Raw genomic sequence first — 23,603 nt, forward strand, 5'->3', positions numbered from 1 at the left:
GTACCACTGGACACTGGGAATACTGGTCCTATTGGGTGTCATGAACAGCAGCTACACTGAGAGCTTGGTGCTGTGATCAGCTGCCCTGTCCTGCACGCCAATACCACCTGTTTCACCATGCACCAAGAACAGCCCTCCCATCGTGCATGCCATCTTAGTCAGCTGGCCTCCACAGTTGGGGAGAGGTGGGCCCAAGGGGAATAGGTACCTCAAGAGTGCCATCTGCTGGGAAGAAGCAGTTTGTACAGTCTGGCAAACTCCCTTTCTAATTTTTTTTCTTCTCCTGCGGGTGCCTGTCTGAGCTCATTCCCAATATATCTTGGTGTGTCTCCTTCAGGTTCCAGGGCCTACTATTGCTGAGGTATTTTTTGTGTGTGAGAGCAGGGGCTGGGAGTAAAGCCCAGGTCTCCCATATGGTGAGTGGGCGTTCTGCCACTGAACTACCCATGCACCACCCCCCTAGCTTTTAATAGACAAAAGGACTGCACCCCCTCCATGAGATCCGAGCCTTAATCTGGCAAGGAATTACTGACATACCAAAGTGTAAAAGGAGATCTTCAACACAAATCCAACTAAATACAAAACTTTAGATGAATGGAGGAAATAAACTTGCAAAATAATCTTCTTAAGATAATCAAATGTCCCAGACTCAACAGAAGATAACAAGCACATGAAGATTCAGGCAGACATCCCAAACAAATAACCAAAAAAAAATAATCAGAAGGGATATGGAATGTGGAACAACTAATCAAGGGTATTCATAATGACATAAAGGATATCAAGAAGACATTAGAAGAGCATAAAGAATAATTTGAAGGAATAAATAGAAAAATAGAAGATCTCACAGAGAAGAAAGATACAGTAGACCAAATTAGAAATATGCTAGTGACACATGATACCAAATTCAATGAAGTAGAAGGAAGAATAAACAAGCTAGAAGATAAGACACTTGAACTTAAGTGTACAAAAGAACAAATGGGAAGAAAGATGGAAAAAATGGAAATGGTTTTCACGGAAATGATGGACAATGTGAAATGCACAACTTTAAGAATCACTGGTGTCCCAGAAGGAGAAGAGAAGACTAAAGGATGAGGAAAGTTAGTTGAAGAGATAATGGGGGTAATCTTTCCAACCCTTACAAAAGACATAAATATATAAATAAAATAAGCCAAACAAACTCCAAATAGAATAAATCCAAACAGACCTACTCCAAGACACATATTAATCAGACTGTCAAATGTTGAAGAGAAACAGGAAGTTTTGAAAGCAGCAAGAGAAAAGTGATGCACTACGTTCAAGGGAAACCATATAGGACTGAGTTCAGACTACTCTGCAAATACCATGGAGGTGAGAAGGCAGTGGTATGATTTATTTAAGATCCTGGGTGAAAAAGGCTTCCAGCCAAGAATTCTGTATCCAGCCAAGTTGTCCTTCAAAATTGAGGGAGAGATTAAAATCTTCTCAGACAACCAGAGGCTGAGAGACTATGTCAACAAGAGATCTGCCCTACAAGAAATACTAAAGAAAGTCCTGTCAGTTGGAAAAAGAAAAAGACCAGACAGGGAGGTCTGGAGGAAGGTACAGAATTGAAGAAGACCAGTAAGGGTAAAAGAAAGAGCGAGAAAAGAATAAATAGATCTGATGAATAAAAACCGAAGGATAAGATGTTAGATTAAAAAACTGCTTTTACAGTAATAACTAGGAATGCTCACAGACTAAACTCACCAACCAAAAGATATAGATTGGAAGAATGGATTTAAAAATATAATCCATCCATATGTTGTTTACAAAGATGCATCATAGACCTGCTTTGGTCTAAGGATACAAATAGACTGAAAGTGAAAGGATGGGAAAAGATGTTCCATGCAAGCTGTAACTAAAAGAAAACAGGAGTAGCTATACTAATATCAGATAAAATAGACTTTAAATGTAAAGACCTCACAAGAGACAAAGGACACTACATATTAATAAAAGGGACAAGTCACTAGGAAGAAATAATAATAAATGTTTATGCTCCCAATTAAGGGGCTCAAAGTACGTGAAACGAACATTGCCAAAACTGAAGGGAGCTATAGACATTTCAACAATAATAGTAGGAGACTTCCACTATAGATAGAACAACCAGACAGAGGATCAACAAGGAAAGATTAAACAACACAATAAATGAATCAGACCTAATAGACATATATATCATTACACCCTAAAACAGCAGGCTATATGTTATTCTCATGGAATGTTCTCCAGGACAGATCATATTCTGGAACACAAAATGAGTCTTTATAAACTTAATATGATTGAAGTTGTCCAAAGCACTTTCTTGGACCATAACAAAATGAACCTGGAAATTAATAACCATCAAAGAATCAGAACTTTCACAAATATATGGAGATTAAACAACACACTCTTAAATAATCAAATGGGTCAAAGAAGAAATTGCTAGAGAAATTGTAAATATCTGGAGACGAATGAAAATGAGAATACAATATCTCAGAACTTATGGGATGAGGCAAAGGCATTGCTGAGAGGGAAATTTATTGTCCTAAATGCCTATATTACAAAACAAGAATGAAAAATAAATAAAATGAATAAAAAACAAGAATGAGCAAAAATTGAGGACTTAACTGCTCAGCTGGAAAAATTAGAAAAAGAACAGCAAAGTAACCACAAGCAAATAGATGAATGAACTGGAGAACAACAACAAAAAAGAATAAAAAGAATCAACAAAACCAAAATTGATTCTTTGCGAAAATCAATAAAATTGATGGACCCCTAGTTAGGCTGACAAAGAAAAAAAGAGAGAGCATGCAAATAAACAAAATCAGAAATGAGAGGACGGTCATTACCATGGATCCTGAAGAAATGAAAAAAAAATCGTAAGACAATACTATGAACAACTATATGCCAACAAACTAGACAACTTAAATGAAATGGACAAATTCTAGAAACACATTACATTGACTTGAGAAGAAACGGAAGTTCTCAACAAACCAATTAAGTAAAGAGATTCAGTCAGTCATCAAAAATCTCCCTATAAAGTGAAGCCCAGGACCAGACAGTTTCACAGAGGAATTTTATCAAATATTCCAGAAAGAACTAGCACCAATCCTGCTCAAATTGTTTTAAAAAATTTAGGAAAAAGGATTGCTACCTAACTCATTTTATGAGGCTAACAGCACTCTAAGCAAAACCGGATAAATATGCTACAAGAAAAGAAAACTACAGACCAATCTTCGTAGTGAACATAAAAGCAAAAATTCAGCAAAATACTAGGAGATTGAATCCAACAATACATCAAAAGAATTATATACCTCGACCAAGTGGGGTTCATACCAGGAATGCAAGGGTGTTTCAACATAAGAAAAATCAATCGATTTAATACAGCACATTAACAAATCAAAAGGAAAAAATCACATGATGTGCTGGTTTGAAAGGAAGCATGTCCCCTAAGAAAAGCCATGTTTTAATATAAATCCCATTTCATAAAGGTAGAATAATCTCTATTCAATACTGTATGTTTGAAACTGTAATGAGATCATCTCCTTGGCTGATGTGATTTAGTTAAGAATGGTTGTTAAACTGGATTAGGGATGACATGTCTCCACCCATTTGAGTGGGTCTTGATTAGTTTCTGAAGTCCTATAAAAGAGGAAACATTTTGGAGAATGAGATTCAGAGAGACTCAGAGAGATTCAGAGAGAGCAGAGAAGGCTGCAGCACCACGAAGCAGAGAGACCACCAGCCAGCGACCTTTGGAGATGAAGAAGGAAAACACCTCCCAGGGAGCTTCATGAAACAGGAAGCCAGGAGACAAAGCTAGCAGATGACACCGTATTCGCCATGTGCCCTTCCAGCAGAGAGAGAAGCCCTGACTGTGTTTGCCATGTGCCTTCTCACTTGAGAGAGAAACCCTGAACTTCATCGGCCTTCTTGAACCAAGGTATCTTTTCCTAGATGCCTTTGATTGGACATTTCTTTAGACTTTTTTTAATTGGGACATTTTCTCGGCCTTAGAACTGTAAACTAGCAACTCATTAAATTCCCCTTTTTAAAAGCCATTCCATTTTTGGTATATTGCATTCTGGCAGCTAGCAAACTAGAACACATGATCATATTGATTAGTGTTGAAAAAGCATTCAACAAAATTCAGCATCCTTTCCTGATAAAAGCACTTCAACAGGTAGGAATTGAAGAAAACTTCCTCAATATCATAAAGGGTATATATGAAAAACCTATAGCCAACATAACACTTAACAGTGAGAGATTGAAAGTATTCTCCCTAAGATCAGGAATGGGACAAGGATGCCCATTGTCATCATTATTACTCAACGTTGCACTACAAGTTCTAGCTAGAGCAATCAGGCAGGAGAAAGAAATAAAAGGCATCTGAATAGGAAAGGAAGAAGTAAAACATTCATTATTTGCAGACAACTTGATCCTATACTTAGAAATGAAATCTATGACAAAGCTACTTGAGCTAATAAATAAATTCAGTAAACTGGTAGAATACAAGATTAATGTACAAAAATAAGTAATGTTTCTATACACAAATAATGACCTAATTGAGGAGAAAATTAAGGAAAGAGTTACATTAAAAAATGAAACCAAAAGAATCAAGTATCTAGGAATAAACTTAACCAGGGATGTTAAGGACTTGTACACAGAAAACTACAAAACAGTGCTAAAAGAAATTTAAAATGACCTAAATAGATGGAAAGACATTCCACGCTTATGGATAGGAATGTTAAATGTCGTTAAGATGTCAGTTCTACCTCAACTGATCTACAGATTCATTGCAATACCAATCAGAATCCCAACAACCTACTTTAAAGACTTGGAAAAGCTGGTTGTCATATTTATTTGGAAGGGAAAGAGACCTTGAATAGCTAAAGATATCCTACAAAAAAGAAGAGTGAAGTGGGAGGACTAATATTTCCTGAATGTAAAGCTTACTATAAAGATGGAAGTGTTGCCCAATGGAATCAAATCATGAGTGCAAAGATAGATCACCAAATCTATGGTCAACTGGTCTTTGACAAGGCCCCCAAATCCACTGAACTGGTACAGAATAGTCTTTTCAATTAGTGGGCATAGGAAAACTGGACAGCAATAGCCAAAAGAATGAAAGAGGACCCCTAAACATTAACTTAAATGGATCAAAGACCTAAATATAGGAGTCAGCACCATAAAACTGCTAGTAGAAAATGTAGGGAAACATCTTCAAGATCTTGTGTGAGGTGGTGGTTTCTTAAACCTTACACCCAAAGCACAAGCAATGAAAGAAAAAATAGATAAATGAGAACTCCTGAAAATCAAACGCAGAGCACCTCAAAGGACTTTGCCAAAAAGACGAAGAGGCAGCCAACTCAATGGGAGAAAATATTTGGAAACCACATATCAGATAAAGGCTTGATATCCTGTGTACATAAAGAAATTATACAGCTAAACAACAAAAGAACAAACAACCCAATTATAAAATGGGCAGAGTATATGACTAGACACTTTCCTGAAGAGCAAGTACAGATGGCTAAAAAGCACATGAAGAAATGCTAACCTTCATTAGCTATAAGGAAAACACAAATCAAGACTACAATGAAATATTACTGCATACCTCTAAAAATGGCTGCTATTAAACGAGCAGAAAACTACAAATGTTGGAGAGGATATGGAGAAATTGGAACACTTATTCATTGTTGGTGGGAATGCAAATGGTACAGCCACTGTGGGAAACAGTTTGGCAGTTCCTCAGAAAACTAAATATTGAGTTTCCCTAGGACCTAGCAATACCAATATTTAGTATATACCGAGAAGAACTGAAAGCAGTGACATGAACAGACATTTGTACACCAGTGTTCATAGTGGCACTATTCACAATTGCAAAAGATGGAAGCAATCCAAATGCCCATCAACAGATGAGTGGATAAATAAAATGTGGTATACACTTATGATGGAATATTATGCAGCAGTAAGATGAAATGAGGTCCCAAAGCATATCACAACATGGATGAACTTTGAAGACATGATTCTGAGTGACGTAAGTCAGATGCAAAGAGATAAATACTATGATTTCACTGTTATGACTCTGGTAGAGGTAATCTCAGAAGTTTACACTGTAGAATAAAGGTGACCTAGAGGTACACAGCAGCTAGAGACAGGGGAAAGGTTACTCAATGAGGCTGAACTTAAATATAAGGGAACAGACAGAAGAGATGGTAGCAAATTAGTGGGGATATAAGTAACATTACCATATGTTTTGTTTTGTTAATGGCTGCCAGAATGTGATATACCAGAAATAAGCAGCTTTTAAAAAGGGAATTTATTAAGTTATAAGTTGACAGTTCTTAGGCCATAAAATGTCCAAATTAAGATATCCAGAGAAAAATACCTTGACTCAAGAAAGGTCAGTGTCTGTCACATGGGACAGTATAAGTTTAGCATCTGCTGGTCCTTGTTCCTGGTTCTATTGCTTACAGGTTCTGATACCAGTGGTTTCCTCTCTAAACATCCATAGGCCTTCACTTAGCTCCTCCTGGACACAACTCTGGGTCCTGGCTTGCTTAGAATCTCATGGTAAGGCACAATGAGGATGTCTGCTGAGCTCTGCATCTCCAAGCATCTGTGTCTAGGTATCTGCTCTCTCTGTTGGCTCTGCTGACTATAAAGCAACTGTTCTTTCTTCAAACTCACTCCACTTTTAGAGGACTCCAGTAGACTAAGTAAGACCTACCTTGTTGGGCAGAGCCACCTCTCCCTCTAACTGAAAGTCACCCCCACAATTGATTGGATTATATCTCCATGGAAACAATCTAATCAAAGAGTCCCACTCTACAATACTGAATCAGGATTAGAAGAACAAGGCTTTTCTGGGGTACATAGCAATTTCAAACAAGCACACCATATTCAAGGTGAATATGATTGAAAGGAGGTGTGTAGTGTCATGCATCCTACTGATTAACTCTACAATTATAAATAAGTTCTTGCCTGAACTACTTCAAAGGTTTTATCTTGCATAAAATGTCAATAATAGAGGAGTATGGGGGAAAACTAAAATAGCATAATATATAGCTTATAGTTAATAGGAAGACATCAACAGTACCACAATACCAGGGGTAAATATTTGGGGGGGGGGGAAGGATAAGAGATCAGGGGAGGTTTTGACTTGATATTTGGAGAAGCTGAGTTTATTGGTTCTTTATCTCATTCGACCAATGAAAACTGTCTAAAATTGAGAATGCTGCTGATGGCACTACAAAGTGAGGACACTGTAAGACATGGTTTGTTTATTTTGGACATTATCCATGATGATCAATAGACGTAGGGGGCCAAAGGGTACAAGGACTGAAAGGCAAAAGGCAAACTTTCATATACATGAATATCGTGTGACTAGAAAAAGGAATGACATTTTAAGGCATGCAATGAACTGAATAAATCTTGGGGACAATTTGTTGTGCAAAATAAGCCAGAAACAAAGGAACAATTATGGTATGGTCTCTTTCTGATAATGCTTATAAGAAAATTGAGCCTAGATTGTAAGCTCTTATAGCAGCCACACTTAGTTCAAAGTTGTATTTTTCTAAACTCTGAAACACTGAGCTATATGTGTATAAGCTGGTCTTTCCTTGAAACTTTGAGTACCCTGTGACACCTAAGGCTCAGAACTGGAGTTATACAGCTCTGAAAGTCAGCATTGCTTTTTAAAAAGGGAATTTATTAAGTTATAAGTTGACAGTTCTAAGGCCATAAATGTCCAAATTAATACAATAACAATTAAAGTAACCAAATTAGAGATAAATTAGAGATAAAAATGAAGCTGAGGTGGGACTAAAGTAAATCAGAATACAGGGTAAAAGATGATAGAATATGTACTCGAGAGCTTTACCTACCATATGAGACCTAAGGCAGAGGGGTTTATTGTATCTAGAACCTAAATTTTCTATAACACACAATCTAAATCAACCTCTCTAGATAGCTCATTTAAACAGCCTAAACATATGGAACCCAGAACCCAGGCGGCTTTGTAATTCTGTATGGCTTAATATAATACCTGGATGCATCCCAGATAATGGTGGGCTAATAATTAATAAGTATTGATAGAGTCCCCTGAGGTCCTGAAGAAAAAAATATGGAATAAACCTTCCCCTCTGGAAAATTTCTGGTATCCTCTCAAACTTTGGGGCCTACTAAGGAAATAGGCGAAGCCCTTGATTTTGAAATAGGCCAAGACTTTGACTTTGAGGCCTGCCTTTATGAAACTTATTTCTGTTGTGGAGGAGCTAAGACTACCTATAATGAGGACTAAGAGTTGCTTCCAGGAAATCTCTTTTGTTGCTCAGATGTGGCCTTTCACTCTCTAAGTCCAGCTCTGCAAGGACAATCAGTACCTTCCCTGCTACATGGGACATGACATTCAGGAGTGAAAATCTCCTGGACAATGTGGGACGTGACTGCCAGGTATGAGTCTGGCCCCAGCACTGGAGGATCAACAACATCTTCTTGAACTAAAAAGGGGAAAGGAAGTGTAACAAAATAAGGCCTCAGTGGCCAAGAGAGTTCAAACAGTGTCAAGAGGCTATTCTGGAGGCTACTCTTAGGAAAGCTTCAGCTAGATATTGCTAATTGCCTTCGTTTTCCAAAACCCAACAAATATCATTCCTGTTAACTCTTAAGAACACCTAGGGTTAGAATTGAGACTTTATATAAGTTTCATGCATATAAATTTACTTTATTGAAACCTGAAACCTCCAGAGGATTCCTATGCCAGATAAATCCTGAAACCCAGAGGAAACAGCCTTTCCAAGACTATCAACTAATTATATCACCCCTATTCTTTATTGTTGACACCCATTCTCAACATGTAAAAGTTAGAATGGGCATTCTCCATATTGGAAGAAGGATCAAAGGAGAAGGAAGAGTTATAACAAAGAAAATAGGATTTAACACATGAGTATGACTGCTGAATCATTATATTGATATTTCTTTTAGCCTTCAGTATTTTGGAGCAGCTAGAAGGATAAATCTGAAATTGTGGAATGGTAACCCAAACAAACTCTGAAATCTGTTCTGTAACTTCTTGTTAAAATGTATTTTGAAAATTATTACTTTTTCTTTTTTCTGTGAATATATTTTATTTCACAATAAAAATATTTAAAAAGGAAAAAAGACACAGTATAGACCAATGGTTATGTTCTAAATACAAAAATTTCATTGTTCTGCTGTCTTCTATTAAGATATTAATGATGAATGAAAAAATATAAAACTCTTCTCATGAAATTTTACTCTGTTTTAGGAAAATATCATTTTTTTTAAATAAAAATGTTATTTGTGCTAATGATCTATTTTTATTTTAAAATAAATTAATGTTATAATTTTTTCTCAGTTTTATTTTTTAATAAATTAAGTATTGATAGATATAACCAACATAAACAAAAGTTCTCTGGAGTCCTCAATTATTTTTAAGAGTAGGAAAGGGTCCTAAGACCAAAATGTTTAAGAATCTCTGGTTTAAACTAATCCTGGGGTGTCAAAATCAGAAGACGCCCCATCCACTTAAGGTGGCATATAACTTTTTTTTTTTTAACATGGAAATGGTTACTTTAGAAAGAACCTAGAGAATTTGTGTAATACTTTGACATCAGGGTGGGAGAATGCTACTGTTTCCTTCAGCCAAAAGGAAAGATATGCAAGAAGAGAACTCAATTAATTGTTCAAGGAATTTTTTCCTGGATGTTTTTACAGTTCTGCAAATCACTACTGGACATCCAGTTATCTTGGCCAGGATCTTGCACTGATTCTAAGCTCCAATTCCAATTTAACTGCTATTATTGGAGTCCCTTGTTTGAACTCCCCTTGTTCTTTCAGTTTGTATCTTACAACTTAGCACAGAAGTGACCTAGAAGGTTCCCTGAGAAATTCACATTGTTTCCCTTGGTAGATTTTTAGTTTTTTTTTTAGCATGGGCATGATGTCTGGTGCATTTCCTTGGACTCCTTCTCTGCTCTTAAGATAAAAACAGCAAGCACCAGTATATGTTCTATTCAAATTTGTCAATTGACTGATCAAGATGAAGACAACAGACAAAAACACGTTTATTTGCAAAGTGATCTCTCCACACTCGTTTCATTCCTTTCTCGGAATGTTACTTTTCTAACAGTAGACACAGAGGCAGGATTCAAGTCAGAAAGCTCTGGTTTCTAGTCCTAGCTCTACCGCTAAGTAGCTTTGTCACTTTGGGAAAATGGCTTAACCTCTTTTGAGCCTCAGTTTTCCACCTAGTGAGTACATAAGAAGCATGTGACAGATGCTGGGTCCCTTTCCTGATTTCCTGCCCTTCTTCTTTAGAATGCTCAGAGATCATTACCAAGTATGTGTCAACCACAAATCTTAACTCTCTCAAAGATGTACATTAGCCAGTGAGAAGTTAATTATAGTTACGACAATTTCTTTTTCTCTTTTGTGTACTTAGGAAGAATTGTAAATCTTATGTCAACTAAAATACATGTTCCATAAAATCATACATCAAGTCTTGGCAGTTTCCCAGCTGTTATTTAGTTATTAACAGGTTAAATGTACTTAGCCCAATTATTTTCTTCATATTTTTCTTTAAAAAATCTGTTTTCCCTCTTTGATTCTTGAGAATCATTATATTTCTTCTTTGACTGCTTTCTCACCTGGTCTTTTATGCTCCATAGCCATATTTTCTTCTCTTCCTCTCTATTCTTTCCACATAAGTCATATTTCCTTCAGGACTGGTGGTTCCTCTGGCAGAGGGCTTGTAGCCTGGATAGGTTAGGAAATCAGGATTACGTGGGATTTTCCAGTGCCAATAGTGCTGTTTTATGCTCTCTATAAGTGCTTAACTGAGGCTAAATCTGCAAAACTCAAACAGTCATGAAGGGAATGGCTTGACTAATACAAAACTCAATCAAAACTCACTTTTCTCTTCCTTCTCCAGCAAAATAACTGAGGGGAAACAGCCTAATTAAGAGGATGTCTACAAGGGTAGGCCACAAACAGTTTGTATCAGAATCTCTTTGGGATCTCTTAAAGCAGAGTCTCAGGCCTTTTGCCTGGGGATTCTGATTCTGGAATTTTAAATAGGGTTCCCAGATGATTCTTCTGCATACTTCTTGAGAACCACTGGGCCAGAGGCAACCAGGTTTTCAGACGTCCAGGTTCTAGTAGAATGCATGATGGCATAAACTTTCCACTTTTCAAAGCCCCTTCACATTGATTTTCTCTTTTTTGGGGGTGAGGGTGGGGTGCATGGTCCAGGAATTGAACTCAGGTCTCCTGCATGTCAGGCGAGTATTCTACCACTGAACCACCCATGGTAGATTTTCTCATTTTAACTTCAGAATAAACTTATAAAACAGATTGAGGTAGGTACTATTTTACTCAGAAAGGTGCCTTCAGCTTCAGTCTTCTCATGCTGTTGGCTAAGGCAAAGCCAGATACCAGCAGCGGTTCAGGCTTAGCCAACCTCAGCCACCCCCGAGTGGCTTCTATTTGAGAGCCAACTAAATAAGCTATGAATGAAATAAAAAAATGACTTTCTGAAAATGAGGCCAATGCAAGCAGAAGCCAAGGGTTGAAGGCTTATGAACACATACGGAATTGAAGAAGGAAAGGGGGTCCCTCCAGTGAAAAAGGGAAAGGATAAGGATAGCTGAGTGGCAGGGCCTTGTGTGTCTAACACTGCCCCTTTCCGGGTGAGATATGTATGCATATTTTATACAGAGGTCAGTCAATAAAGATCTAAGCGTGGCCTCCAAGTATAAGCTGGACCCACAGCTTCTGCTTTCTGAAAATGGTTGATTTCTGAGCTACTGATTGAGATTAGCACAATTACAACTACAGTGAAGTTAATGAGATCCATGAGAGCCCATTATAAAGCAAGTGTAATGGGGGTTTTGCTGGGATTGCTGAGCCGAAATGGGAAGGCTCTAGTGGAAAAGGAGTCAGAGGAGCACAAGAGGCTATAGATTCCTCGAGGCTCCAAAAGGAAGGGGAGGAACCCCAGCAGGTGCCGTCCCTCCTGGGACCGGGAGAGCCAGGCGTGGCCTGATCTAGGATTCTGGTGCGTCCCACGCTGGGCAGAAGCCGAACACCTGGCTTAACTGATGTTTAGTCAGGATGGCATGTGACCATGGGTTCCCAGCCAGCGGGGTTCACGGGCTGTGGTTCAGAATTTATAGTCTCATTGAGTTAACAGGGAAACAGTGCCATTCTCCAAACACATAACGTTTTTACACAGTGCCCTCTTTGCTGCCTCGTGGCAAGAACTGGACCTTACTTAGCATGGCCTTAAAAACAGTGACTGCTTACACTCTGCCCACCACAGGAGGTGGACTCCTGCAGCTATTTGTGTACATTGTCTCAGTCTGGAAGAAAAACTGCTCTTTCAAATTCCCAGAGCATTAAAAACAACGTAAAATCAAAGGAGAGAAGAACTAGAATATAAAACGCTCCCCTCACTCATCTAAGTAATTCTTAGCATTTTCAGTTCAGGCTGAGAATGTGGGGAAGCTTTTGAGGGAAAATACTGAGCTTCCAGGATTTTCCATACTAGGAGCAGATGAGTCACAGGCCCAGTGACTCTGATCACAAGCCATGGAGACCATTAATCTTCTGGAGTGTGCAATAGAAAATATGGTTATTTTCTCTGTATGCCATGATGTGAAAAATGTTGGCATGTACTCCCAAATGTGGCAAACTTACCCGTATGTTCTCTGCATCCTAGCTGTTCCAGAAATGATGCTGCCGTTTATCAAGTCTCTGCTAAGAACTGTTTTGGGATGATCTGCTGTTCAGCTTACATTGAAGTCGAGTGTTTGTCAGAGAACCCACAATTCTGTCCTAGCTCAAAAGATGACGCGGATATGGGCGGGAGACACGCCACCGAGACATCCAAGGAGGAAAGTACAAATCCAATTGATGAGAAAGGACATCCCTACAAGGAAGAAGAAAGTATCTCTCCAGGCACCCCCACGTCAAATGATTCTTCTACCCCTGAATTCAGCTGCTTCCACTCACTCCTATTATTGGCCAACAACAACATTAATGCAGCCAGTTCTAAGAAGCCTTTGGATGGTCAAGGGACAAGGCAAACTCAAGAGGCTTATGATCTGAATGACACAGAGGACCTTGAAGAATTGTTGCTTTTTCCTAATTCAAGTAATACTCCAGAAAAACAAGATGTATATTGCCACAGAACAATGCATTCCAAAGTGTCAGAGTTCACAGACAGTGCCCTAGACAACAACGGCCCTAATGAAATCTTAAACTCCAGTCATCAAAATCCCACTGCACAGAAATATATTAGCCTCAGCCTACCGCTGTCAGAGGCAACCACCCCCATTTATCCAGGCCGCAGTGCCAAGGAACTCTGCTCACAGGTTTCCAGTGAAGACTCTGTCAGTGACTATGAACTTTGCCCAGAGATAACCCAAACCTACACCGAGGAGTTTTCAGATGATGACCTGGAGTATCTGGAATGTTCCGATGTTATGACGGATTACTCTAATGCAGTTTGGCGAAGGAACCTGCAGGGGACTGTCCATGTTTTTTTATTAGAAAGCGATGACGAAGAGACGGAATTCAGTGAGTGTTGCCTGGGTGGGTCTGAGCATTTCCTCAGTGAAATGGGCTGTCAGACTCAGGTGTCAGATAACACTGGGCCCATGGATGCCACTGCTGGCTTCTGTGGTTATCACTCACAACCCCAAGAAGTGGGGGTAAAGAGCAGCAGTGCTTCCCTGCACAGCCCCTCATCCCTGAGAACAGGGATGACTCTGATTTTGGGACCTCAGCGGGATGGAACGTCTACAGTGACAGACCTGGGGAGGTCTAAGCCACCCACTGCTTCTGAGGCTGCTGAAAATGATTGTCCAGGAATTCAAGGAGAAATGAGAGACAGCCACTACACAGAACAGGAATTCACCAGTGACAATCTGCTAAACATGGATAAAGCACTGACAGAGATGAAGCTCTTGTCTGGTGAGTTAGAAAAGTCAGGGATGAACCAGTATTTGGAGACACCAGTCAAGAAAAGAGTAGGGGAAAAGGACTTATCGAGCAAGAGGGGCTCACCAGGAACCAAGGGGAAACCCAAGAAGCTGAACACCAAGCTGAAAGAAAGAACAGCAGAAGGTGCCCATAATCTCCTATATCCCAAAGAACCTGTTATGCACCCACTAACTTCGAGTGAGAAAAGACAGAGTTCTCATGTCAGAGCAGAAGCTGCTGATCTCAATCCCCAGTTGCATGTGGAAGAATGTGCCATTTCAACCCCAGCAGAGCAAGAAGAAAAAATTCTGCCAACACCTAAAGACTCACTCCCCAAAGGAGACGCAAACTTGAAGGCAGAAGGGATGCAGGTTATTAACCTGCTTGAAACAAACCAGGCTCCAGACCAGAGTGATCAGCCTCAGGTAAGACCCCTTTGTAAAAATAACAAAATGTTTTTGTGTGTTTGTCCCTTCTCTTCACTTCACGATTGCTGTACCATAATGTAAATCAGTAGCAGGTCTCCCAATACCATTAGGACACTTGTAAATGACAGCTGCTGCTGCAAGGAAGGAAATCTGGTTTTGAAAAAAGTCCCAGATAAACCCTAAGCCATCCTAATTATAGCAAAAGACTGATAGAAGTAAGAGGCTCTAATGGGCTTCTGGACAGCTGGAAAAAGAAATCTGATATTTTGTCTACTGCATGTGTTTTACCAAGCAATGTTACTATTCAGAAAGTTTCTCAAGCAAATGTTTTGGGTGTAGCCTTTAAAGGCATAAATAAATAAATAAAAGCATTCTTTTGGTGACTTCTGTGTGATAGCACACAATGAAAGATTTCAGCATGTTCAAAAGACTTGTCAAATTTATTTTATGATTCTGAAGAAAGTAGATAAAATCAATTTTGCTATGCTGATGGGATATTTTGAATTGGATGCTTGTTTTGTTTTTTTTAGATTGCAAAGTCTAAAATAGTTTAAGAAAATACTGCCAGCAAGAAGCTTTGTCTTCTCCTCTTACTGATTTGGAGTGTATTAGAAGAAAAGGAATTAAATATGGGCATGCACAAAGGATCTTATGTTTGAAACCTGACTTTATTATGTTTTTAATTTTAAAGGGTTTCAAATAGGCTTTGATACTGTTCTATAGCCAAGATTCAGTTTTTGTAAATAAATATCTTAAAAATTATTTATCAGTTTTTTAAAACTACACTTTGTGTTCCATTCTTCCTCTACTTTTATAACAGGAACCTAGTATTGTTTTTATAGAAGACTAGGCATACTCCAGAGAAAATATTCCCAAATGCATTCAAAGTTATTGAACTCTGCCAGTAAAGAACTAAAAAATGTAATACATTGATTTCTAAAGACCTAGTCACAAAACAGCCAATCTAAAGAACTCCAGACCTGATGTAACTTTTTATTGAGCAAATTGTTCTGGTCCCTTGATCAAATTTACCACATAAAAGCCACATTTGCACTTTCCTTTTTTGCAGAATAGCCAGCTTTATCCTGTTCAGTTCTTTAACACATGTATTTAGTAGCTCACACATCAATAACAGATTCAAGCTCAAAATAGGCTTATAGAAGTGGTTTGGTCAAATATTAATACAAATTTACAGTGGCAATTTTTCATGTCGATAAATATAGAATTTCTTTTATTAAAAAAAACTCTTTTCGTTGCTCAGCTAAGTGACTTTTACAGTTTCCTGTGCACTTTGAATATGTTTCATTGAGCAAATTACTTTTATAATTAATGGTTGGGGGTAAAGTGGCCAAAAAGGAATAAATAGAGGGGAAGGGGATAATGGCAATGTATGAGTTTTAGACCCACCACTTTGGAAGGCAATTTCCAACTTCCCCTGCTGCTAAAAATTGAAAAGAGCTGGAGGAAGGAGCCCTCTTTTTCATACTCAGGTTGGCTTTCAACTGATTTCTGAGCTCCAGAGTCCCAATGATCAGCAGGCTTGCTTGCTCAATGGCAATGCCACTAGATAGAACGGGACATCTCTGGGATCCAGGCCATCTGTCTTATGCATATTCTTGTATATGCTGAAGTTCTTATGGAACTCTTCTGCTGACATGCTCACACACACACATCCATGAACACATACCCACGCTATTAGCTATCAACTCAAGGTTCGACTTGTGCTTTGTGGGGTGACGAAGACAATTATTTCAGAACCACAAAGAGAGAGCAAATTGGAGAGCCTGCATTCTGCAGGTGGTGGGACCCTTTCTCACTTTCTGCGCTCAGTAGCAGAGTTGACCTCCTATTCAAGGAACTATCAGAAACTTGGAAGGAAACTGTACATTACAACAGTGTGCAGCATGGAGTTAGAAATAGAATCTTTATGCCTGTTGCATTTATTTTTCTTTGACTAATGCAGGAAAATTATGTCACTGGGTTGAGCATATTTGAGAGTACAGATACTTTCACTCATGCAAAAAAGTGCTGTCCGACTGTAGGATGCATTTCTCTCATACATACAAACCAGGGCCAAATTTATAGCAGGTGGTCAAATGTCATTGTGAATGTGATGCAGAAGCATTGGGGGTCACTGGGAACCAAATGAAATTTTTTTGTAATGGTGTTTTAAAAAAGATTGATGACTCTTTCCATAACTAAGTCAAAAGACATTTAAAATATTTATTCTCAGATATTTGGGGCCTGTGGGAACCTAAAATCTTGAGATGGTTAAAAATCCTAAACCCTGGGTTTTGGGTAACATTAATAAATTCATCCACTCTTGACTCACCCCTGGTTCACTTACCTTCAGGTGTCTTTTTGTAGAAACAGTTGACCAGCAGCTTATCTTTTGGAATTTTATCTTCATCTGCATGTTGCTTTTAGCATTCTGAGACTGCTATTCTATATCTCTGTGTTATAACAAGGCTATCCTGTAGAACACCTCCTGTCTACACATACGTCTCCAGGTGTATTTACTTCCTGTCTTCCTGTTTCTTGTTTACAATGCAAGGCCACCTTATGATATCTTCAAATAGTCTTACTCAGGCTAGGAATTGGAAAGCCCCCAATTTCTCTGTATTTATGGAAAATTCCAAAGTTAATTCCAGATTGGGAGTGGAAAGCAGAAAGGGTACCCAGGCTAACTTGAATCATCTTCAAGGATCACATTGCCAATCCTTCACCTTGGTTTTGACCTCACTCCTCTGATCCAACTCAGAGGCAAGGCCTGACAATCTGCTCTTCTTAAGTTTCCCTTTTATCCACACTGGAGTAAGATCAGCCTCACTCTTAAATCAGAAGTGCTGTGTCTTGTCCTTCTGTATAGTTGCCCAGTTTCACCCCAGAGAGATTTGCATTTGTGTTTGGGATCTTAAGTGTACGGTATGGAAATATATTCTTAGGTTCTAGTGGTCAAGGATTTTCCTGATCAGGAATCAGCAGTAAGCACAGAAGGCAAGCTCTACGACAGCGGATTTGGTTATTCTATTTTGTTCACTGATACTACAGATCAAGTTTCTGGAATAGTGCCTGCCACTTAATAGGCCTTCAATAATTGAATTAAGTATCTATGTAGTACTAGATTAAATTCCAAGTATGGTTAGTTAGGTTTGATTCTGATATCACTGGTCGCAACCATTGTATGGTCTTTATTTTCACAAGCATATATTTTATTTCCATGACATAAAAGATCACACTGCCAACTCTTCACTAATAGCACACATGTTCCCATTGTGCTTTTAGGCCCTGTGGGTGGATAGGTGTGTGCTAAACCTAACTACATCTTGCACTTGGATTCTCTTGTGAATGCTAGAGATTCACATACAACTTGGGTGTCATCAGAGCTTTATAGGCCCTCACAGATTGCTGATTAGATCCCCTTCCACAACACTGCTTCTGTCTGCCTCCCAGAGGCCAAGCAGGAGTATACTCCAGTTTCCTGATCATATTTTTTCTCAACACGGGTGGATTTTTAGTCTTCCTATCTGGAGTGCCCTCGCCCTCCTGATGCCAGCTAGCTCAACCCACCTCGTCCTTCAAGACCAAGATCCTGCAGGGACCCTCAAGCTGCACTGGCCCTAGAGAGCTTTCTTTCTTTCTAACTGTGCTTTCTCCTTTGAGAGAGACCCATAGCATTATTATCTGATCCTTTGAACTGTAGCAGCTTCTGGATCTGAGTTTGGGTCCTGTACTTCCTCTTTCTAATTCTGTGACTCTAGGAGAAATTACACTCTCCTATCCCTCAGCTATAAAAAGAAATAGTAGAAAGACTCATCAGATCCAGTGTGAGATTTAAATAAAATCTTGCAGGTAAAATGCTCATCCCATGGTCTACTATGCAATTAATGTTTAATAATTATTAGTTTCAGCATTTTTATGTTGTTTGTTATTTCCCTTCTTAATATATAACCTATCTTCCTATATTACAGACTTCTTGAGGATGGGCTGTAAATGGTTTTATATCCGTTTTTATTCATTGAAATTTTTATTGAGATAATTGTAGTAGGCATGCAGTTGCAAGAAATAAGACAGAGAGATCCCTTGTACAATTTGCTCAGGCTCCTCCAATTTTTGCAAAACTATAATATCACAACCAGGATATTGACATTGATACAATACCCTAATCTTAAACAGATTTCCCCAGTTTACTTGTACTCTTGTATGTGGGGTGTGCGCATGCATGTGTGTTAGAATCTATAGAAATTTATCACCTGTGTAGGTTCATGCAGCCACCACCGCAGTCACGGTATTGACCGTTTCCATCACCATGTCCACCTGTTTCCTGCATCCTCACCCACTGGCAACCACTATCATTCCCCCGTTTCTAAAACTTTATCATTTAAAATTGTTATATGAATGGAATGATGCAATTTGTAAACTTTTGGAGTTGGCTTTTTTCATTTAGCACCATCCCCTGGAGAGTCATCCAAGCTATTGTATGAATCAAAAGTTCATCACTTTTTATTGCTGAGTAGTATTCCATGGTATGTGCATTTCAAAGTCTGTCATTCACCAGTTGAAGGACATTTGGGCTGATTTCTGTTTTTTGGCTATTAAAAATAAAACATTCATGTATAGGATTTTGTGTGAACACCAGTTTTCACTTCTCTGGGATAAATGCTCAGGAGTGTTACTTCTGGGTTGTATGTTAGTTGCATGTTTAGTTTTGGGAGGTACTGCTCAGTTGATTCCAGAACGAATGCACCATTTTACATTCCCACCAGCAGTGTGTGAGTATGCAGTTTTTCCACATCCTCACCAACATTTGGTGTCACTATGTTTTATTCTAGTCCTTTTAATAGGTGTGCAGTAATCTCTCATTGTACTTTTAATTGGCATTTCCTCATGGCTAATGATGTTAAAGATCCTTTCACGAGCTTGTATCACATCTATAATTCCTCTTTGGTGAAATGTCTCCTCACATCTTTTGCCCATTTTCCAACTGGATTTTTTTAATTGAGGTTTTTTTTTTTTTTTTTTTGGCATGGGCAGGCACTGGGAATTGAACCCAAATCTCTGGCATGGCAGGCAAGAACTCTGCCACTGAGCCACCATGGCCCACCCTCTAACTGAGTTTTTAGAGTTATTTATATATTTTAGATACTAGGCCTTTGCTGCTTTGCAAATATTTTCCCCTATTCTGTAGCTTGTCTTTTTACCCTTTTCATAGGGGCTTTAATAAAGCAAAAGTTTTTAAATTTTGAAGAGGTCCAATTTATCAACTTTCCCTTTTATGAATCTGCTTTTGGTATCACATCTAGAAGTCTTTGACTAACTATAGATCCCAAAGATTTTCCCTATTTATTTCTAAAGTTTTTATAGTTTTATGTTTTACATTTCAGTCTCTGATCCATATATCTATATCTATATCTATATGCTTGCTTGTTTTTTTTTGCATGGCAGACAGTGGGAATTGAACAAGCGAAAATTCTGCCTGCTGAGCCACCGCGGCCCGCCCCTCTGATCCATTTTAAGTTAGTTTTTCATATAAGGTATGAAGTGTATTTAGGTCATTTTTTTTTGTCTGTGGATGTCCAATTTTTCCACCACAACCTATTGAAATGACTTTATACTGATTTTTAATAGCACACTGCCAGCACCCAGTAAATGTTCAATGAAGGTGTCAGAGTCTCATCCCGTTTGAGGTCAGATAAAAGCTTATGGGAATTTACTTGCCAGGAATTTCACCAATAACCAGGTCAACCTCAATCTCATGGCCAAGAGCTGGAAGCCTAATTAGAAAAGAGGGACCCAGATAAGTCTGTCCAACTCATCAGATGATCAAGCCCGTTTGATTTAGAGGTCAAAGAAGCCAAAGTGTTTTGATTTCTAAGAGGCAGCTGATCAACATTAATATTTTGACCTATTTGGAAAGGAACGGGCAAATAGAGTTGTACTATTGTACCTGGATTTGCCCATAATCTCAGGATGTTCTGGTTTAAAACAGAAAACCAAAAGGTGAAGGAGACAGAGACCTTGATGCCCAAGTCCAGAGGCTCCTACTAAATTATATATTCAAGGCTTAAGGGTGAATGTGCCTCCTGAGGGGTCGACTGCCAGCCTGGGCCACTAGTTCCCAGTCATATTTGAGGTAACATAATAGATTTTGCGTTAGGCAGATTTGGGCTGATGTGCCATGAAATTTCACGTTAATCTAAGTTCTGTCTAGGAGCTAAGCAGGTGGTTGAAGAGCAGGGAATAGGTCTGCTTGAAAACCTACACAGCCCTCCAGTGACCTAGAGGGCACATAGTGGGTCCCTAATGAATCTTTTTTTTCTTGGCTAGGGAAAGTATAAGCAGAAAGCAGACACTCTAAACCTTCTTGCAGTACAGTTTTCATTTCTGTGACCAAACACCCTGAGGTTTTGAATTCATGTACATAATAAAATGTGCCCCCCTCCAAGTTACAACTATTAAAACAGTGACTCCAGACAGTTGAAAGGGCAGACCTCTACTGGTGATGGGAAGGGCAGAGGCTCTTAATTGCTCATCTCTCGGCATGCAGCAGTCATGTGTCTCTTTCCAGCACTGCTCCGTGGTTAACCAAGGGAGTAAGGCAAACATTTGTTTTGTTTTTAATCACGGCGCCTGCAGTGCCACTTCTGCCAAGTACCGCTCCCGTCCTGGACCTGCAGATCTTTTAATGTCCTGGCTCACTCAGCTGTGTTAAATCATTAAGGAAACTCATTAGGACCTACAACCTTGGTATTTGCATTGTGAGCCACAGACCTCCTGCATCAGAATCTGCATTTTAACCAGCTTCCCATGAACTTGGACGTTCCAAAAGCCATGATCCACAGCGTACCAGACCCTTCTCAGATTAAAAAAGACCCTGAAGAAGTGGTCCTCAAACCTGGCTGCACAAGAAATCACCAGGGGAACTTTAAAAAATTCTGATGCCAAGTTCTGCCGTCAGAGATTCTGATACAATTTGGTCTGCTGTGTGGCTTGGGCATTGGGAATTTTTTTGTTTTTTGCTTTGAAGGATGCTTTTTTATAGCAGTAAAATATACATCACATAAAATTTGCCATTTTAACCAGTTTCAAGTGTGTAATTCAGTGGCACTAAGTACATTCACAATGTTGTGCGCTAAGTACATTCATCATTTCCAAAACCGTTGCATCGCCCCAAAGAGAAACTCTGTACCCATTAAACAATAATTCCCACCATCTCTCCCCAGCCCTTGATAACCTCTAACCTACTTTCTGTCTTTGTGAATTTGCCAATTCTAAATATTTCATATAAGTTGAATCATAATATTTGTTCTTTTGTGTCTAGGCCATTTCACTTTGCACAGTGTTTTCAAGGTCATTCGTATCGTAGCATGTGTCAAACTTCATGTGAATAATGTTAGATTGTGTGTATATATTACATTTTGTTTATCTATTCATCCACTGATGGACATTTGAGTTGCTTCCACCTTTTAGCTACTATGAATATACCACCATGAACATTAACGCACAGGTTTCACTTGAGTCCCTGATTTCCATGCTCTCGGGTATGTACTTTGGAATGGAATTGCTGGGTCATATGTTAATTCTATGTTTAACTTTTTGGAGAACCACCAAACTGTTTTCCACAGTGTCTGCACCATGGGCATTGGAATTTTTTTTTTTTTTTGGGCATTGGAATTTTAAAAGCCCCAAAGTGACTCTCTATATCTCTAAGGTTGAGAACCTTACCTGTGCTTCAGATACCCACCTGTGGTGCTTTCTACCTGCCCCCAGAGGGTCTGATTCCAGTAAGTCTAGGGAAGAGCTCAGGCATGTGTGACCTTACCAAGCGCCGCACGGCACAGCTGTGGCTGAACACCGCCGCCTGCCCTGCAAGCCCATAGGGAGCGCGCCAGTCCGGCCCGGCCCAGCCTGGTGTCCCCTCCATAGAGACACATCACCCGCAGCCACCCCCACACGGGGGGGCCTCCTTCAGCCCTCCAACAGATAATGGTGATGGAACCCTAGAAGGAATGGTACAGGGGCTGAGGCAGGGTGGCGTGTCCCTCCTGGGCCCCCTACAGGGCCCCACCCATGAACAATGGCGGAGCTCCTTCGTGCGGCGCAGCCGAGGTCCCCAGCTCAGTGAGCGAGTGTACGTTTCGGGCACTGCAGAGTACGCTTAAGGCAGAGCTGCAGGAGCGGCAGGTCCCGGAAGAAGTGCTAGGTGATTCCAGGCGGACCTGAGAGAAGTTCCCGCAGTGGAAGGAACAGAACCAGGAGCTGTACTCAGAGGGCCTGGGGACTTGAGGAGTGGTATATACTGAGGATGACTCCCAAGTCCTCACTTCTGACTCCTGAGAACAGCCCTCCCCAGCTCCTGCCCCCTGACCCTAATGAGCATCCTCCTAACCTCTGACCTTAGCCAGTACTTTAGCCCTTGATCTCTGACCCCAAGGACCACCTCAAACCCCAGCCTCTGACATGGTGCTCTCACTTGACTAGGAAAGAGTATCTTTGGATTCTGTCTGAAGTTGGAAATAGCACTAGTCCCTGGTTTTACTCCATGCTGACTCACTTGCCTATACTGCCACCATTGCTGCTCCTACCTCCCCTGGAGTGGGGTAAAATGACAGGAGCTTTGTGCTTCTCTCTCCTCCCTTGCCAGAGAAGGAGCAGGAAGGCTGGGATGAGAGAAACTCCTCCCTCCCCATCCTCTCATCTGTTGGGAAACCCCTGCAGTTCTTTTCCTAAACTAGATCTGTACAGACATCCATCATCAGATTACAAAGAGCCACTTTCCACCAAATAAAGTCACTTTCTCTAAAATGAAAAAAAAAGATGCAAGTGTCAACTTGGGGGTGGGTGGGCAAGTTCTACCCCTATTGGCAGGGCTGCAGGGAGAAAAGGATGGTCATCTCACGACAGCAGCTTCTCAGGGATTCTGGGACCCCTTGCCCCCCTGGTTTCCCACAATTTTAGCCAAGGAAAAAAGTTCCAGGTTATTCAAAACTACCTTACAAACAGAGACAATGGGTCTGCATTAAGATGTTTCTGCTATAATGAGATATATGCATTTCCGAAACACCTTGCATTCTTCAAAAACACATTATAATATCTGGACTCATGTGAGAAATACCATTCCTGCAGATCACTTAATAAATAAACAATTTTAAGACCAGAGACTAACAACTGCAA

General features: G+C 39.7%; 1 protein-coding gene across 3 annotated transcripts in view; it reads left to right on the forward strand.

Moving 5' to 3' along the window:
- ALPK2 (alpha kinase 2) overlaps positions 1 to 23,603 on the forward strand; it is a 155,471-nt gene that overhangs the window by 54,327 nt on the left and 77,541 nt on the right. For all 3 annotated transcript variants that reach the window (XM_077135352.1, XM_077135353.1, XM_077135354.1), the window contains exon 4: positions 12,737 to 14,426. In XM_077135352.1, coding sequence (XP_076991467.1) covers positions 12,737 to 14,426 — 1,690 coding nt within the window. The remainder of the gene's footprint in view (positions 1 to 12,736; positions 14,427 to 23,603) is intronic.

The sequence above is a fragment of the Tamandua tetradactyla genome, chromosome 18 (genome assembly GCF_023851605.1).
Source record: "Tamandua tetradactyla isolate mTamTet1 chromosome 18, mTamTet1.pri, whole genome shotgun sequence".
NCBI lineage: Eukaryota > Metazoa > Chordata > Mammalia > Pilosa > Myrmecophagidae > Tamandua > Tamandua tetradactyla.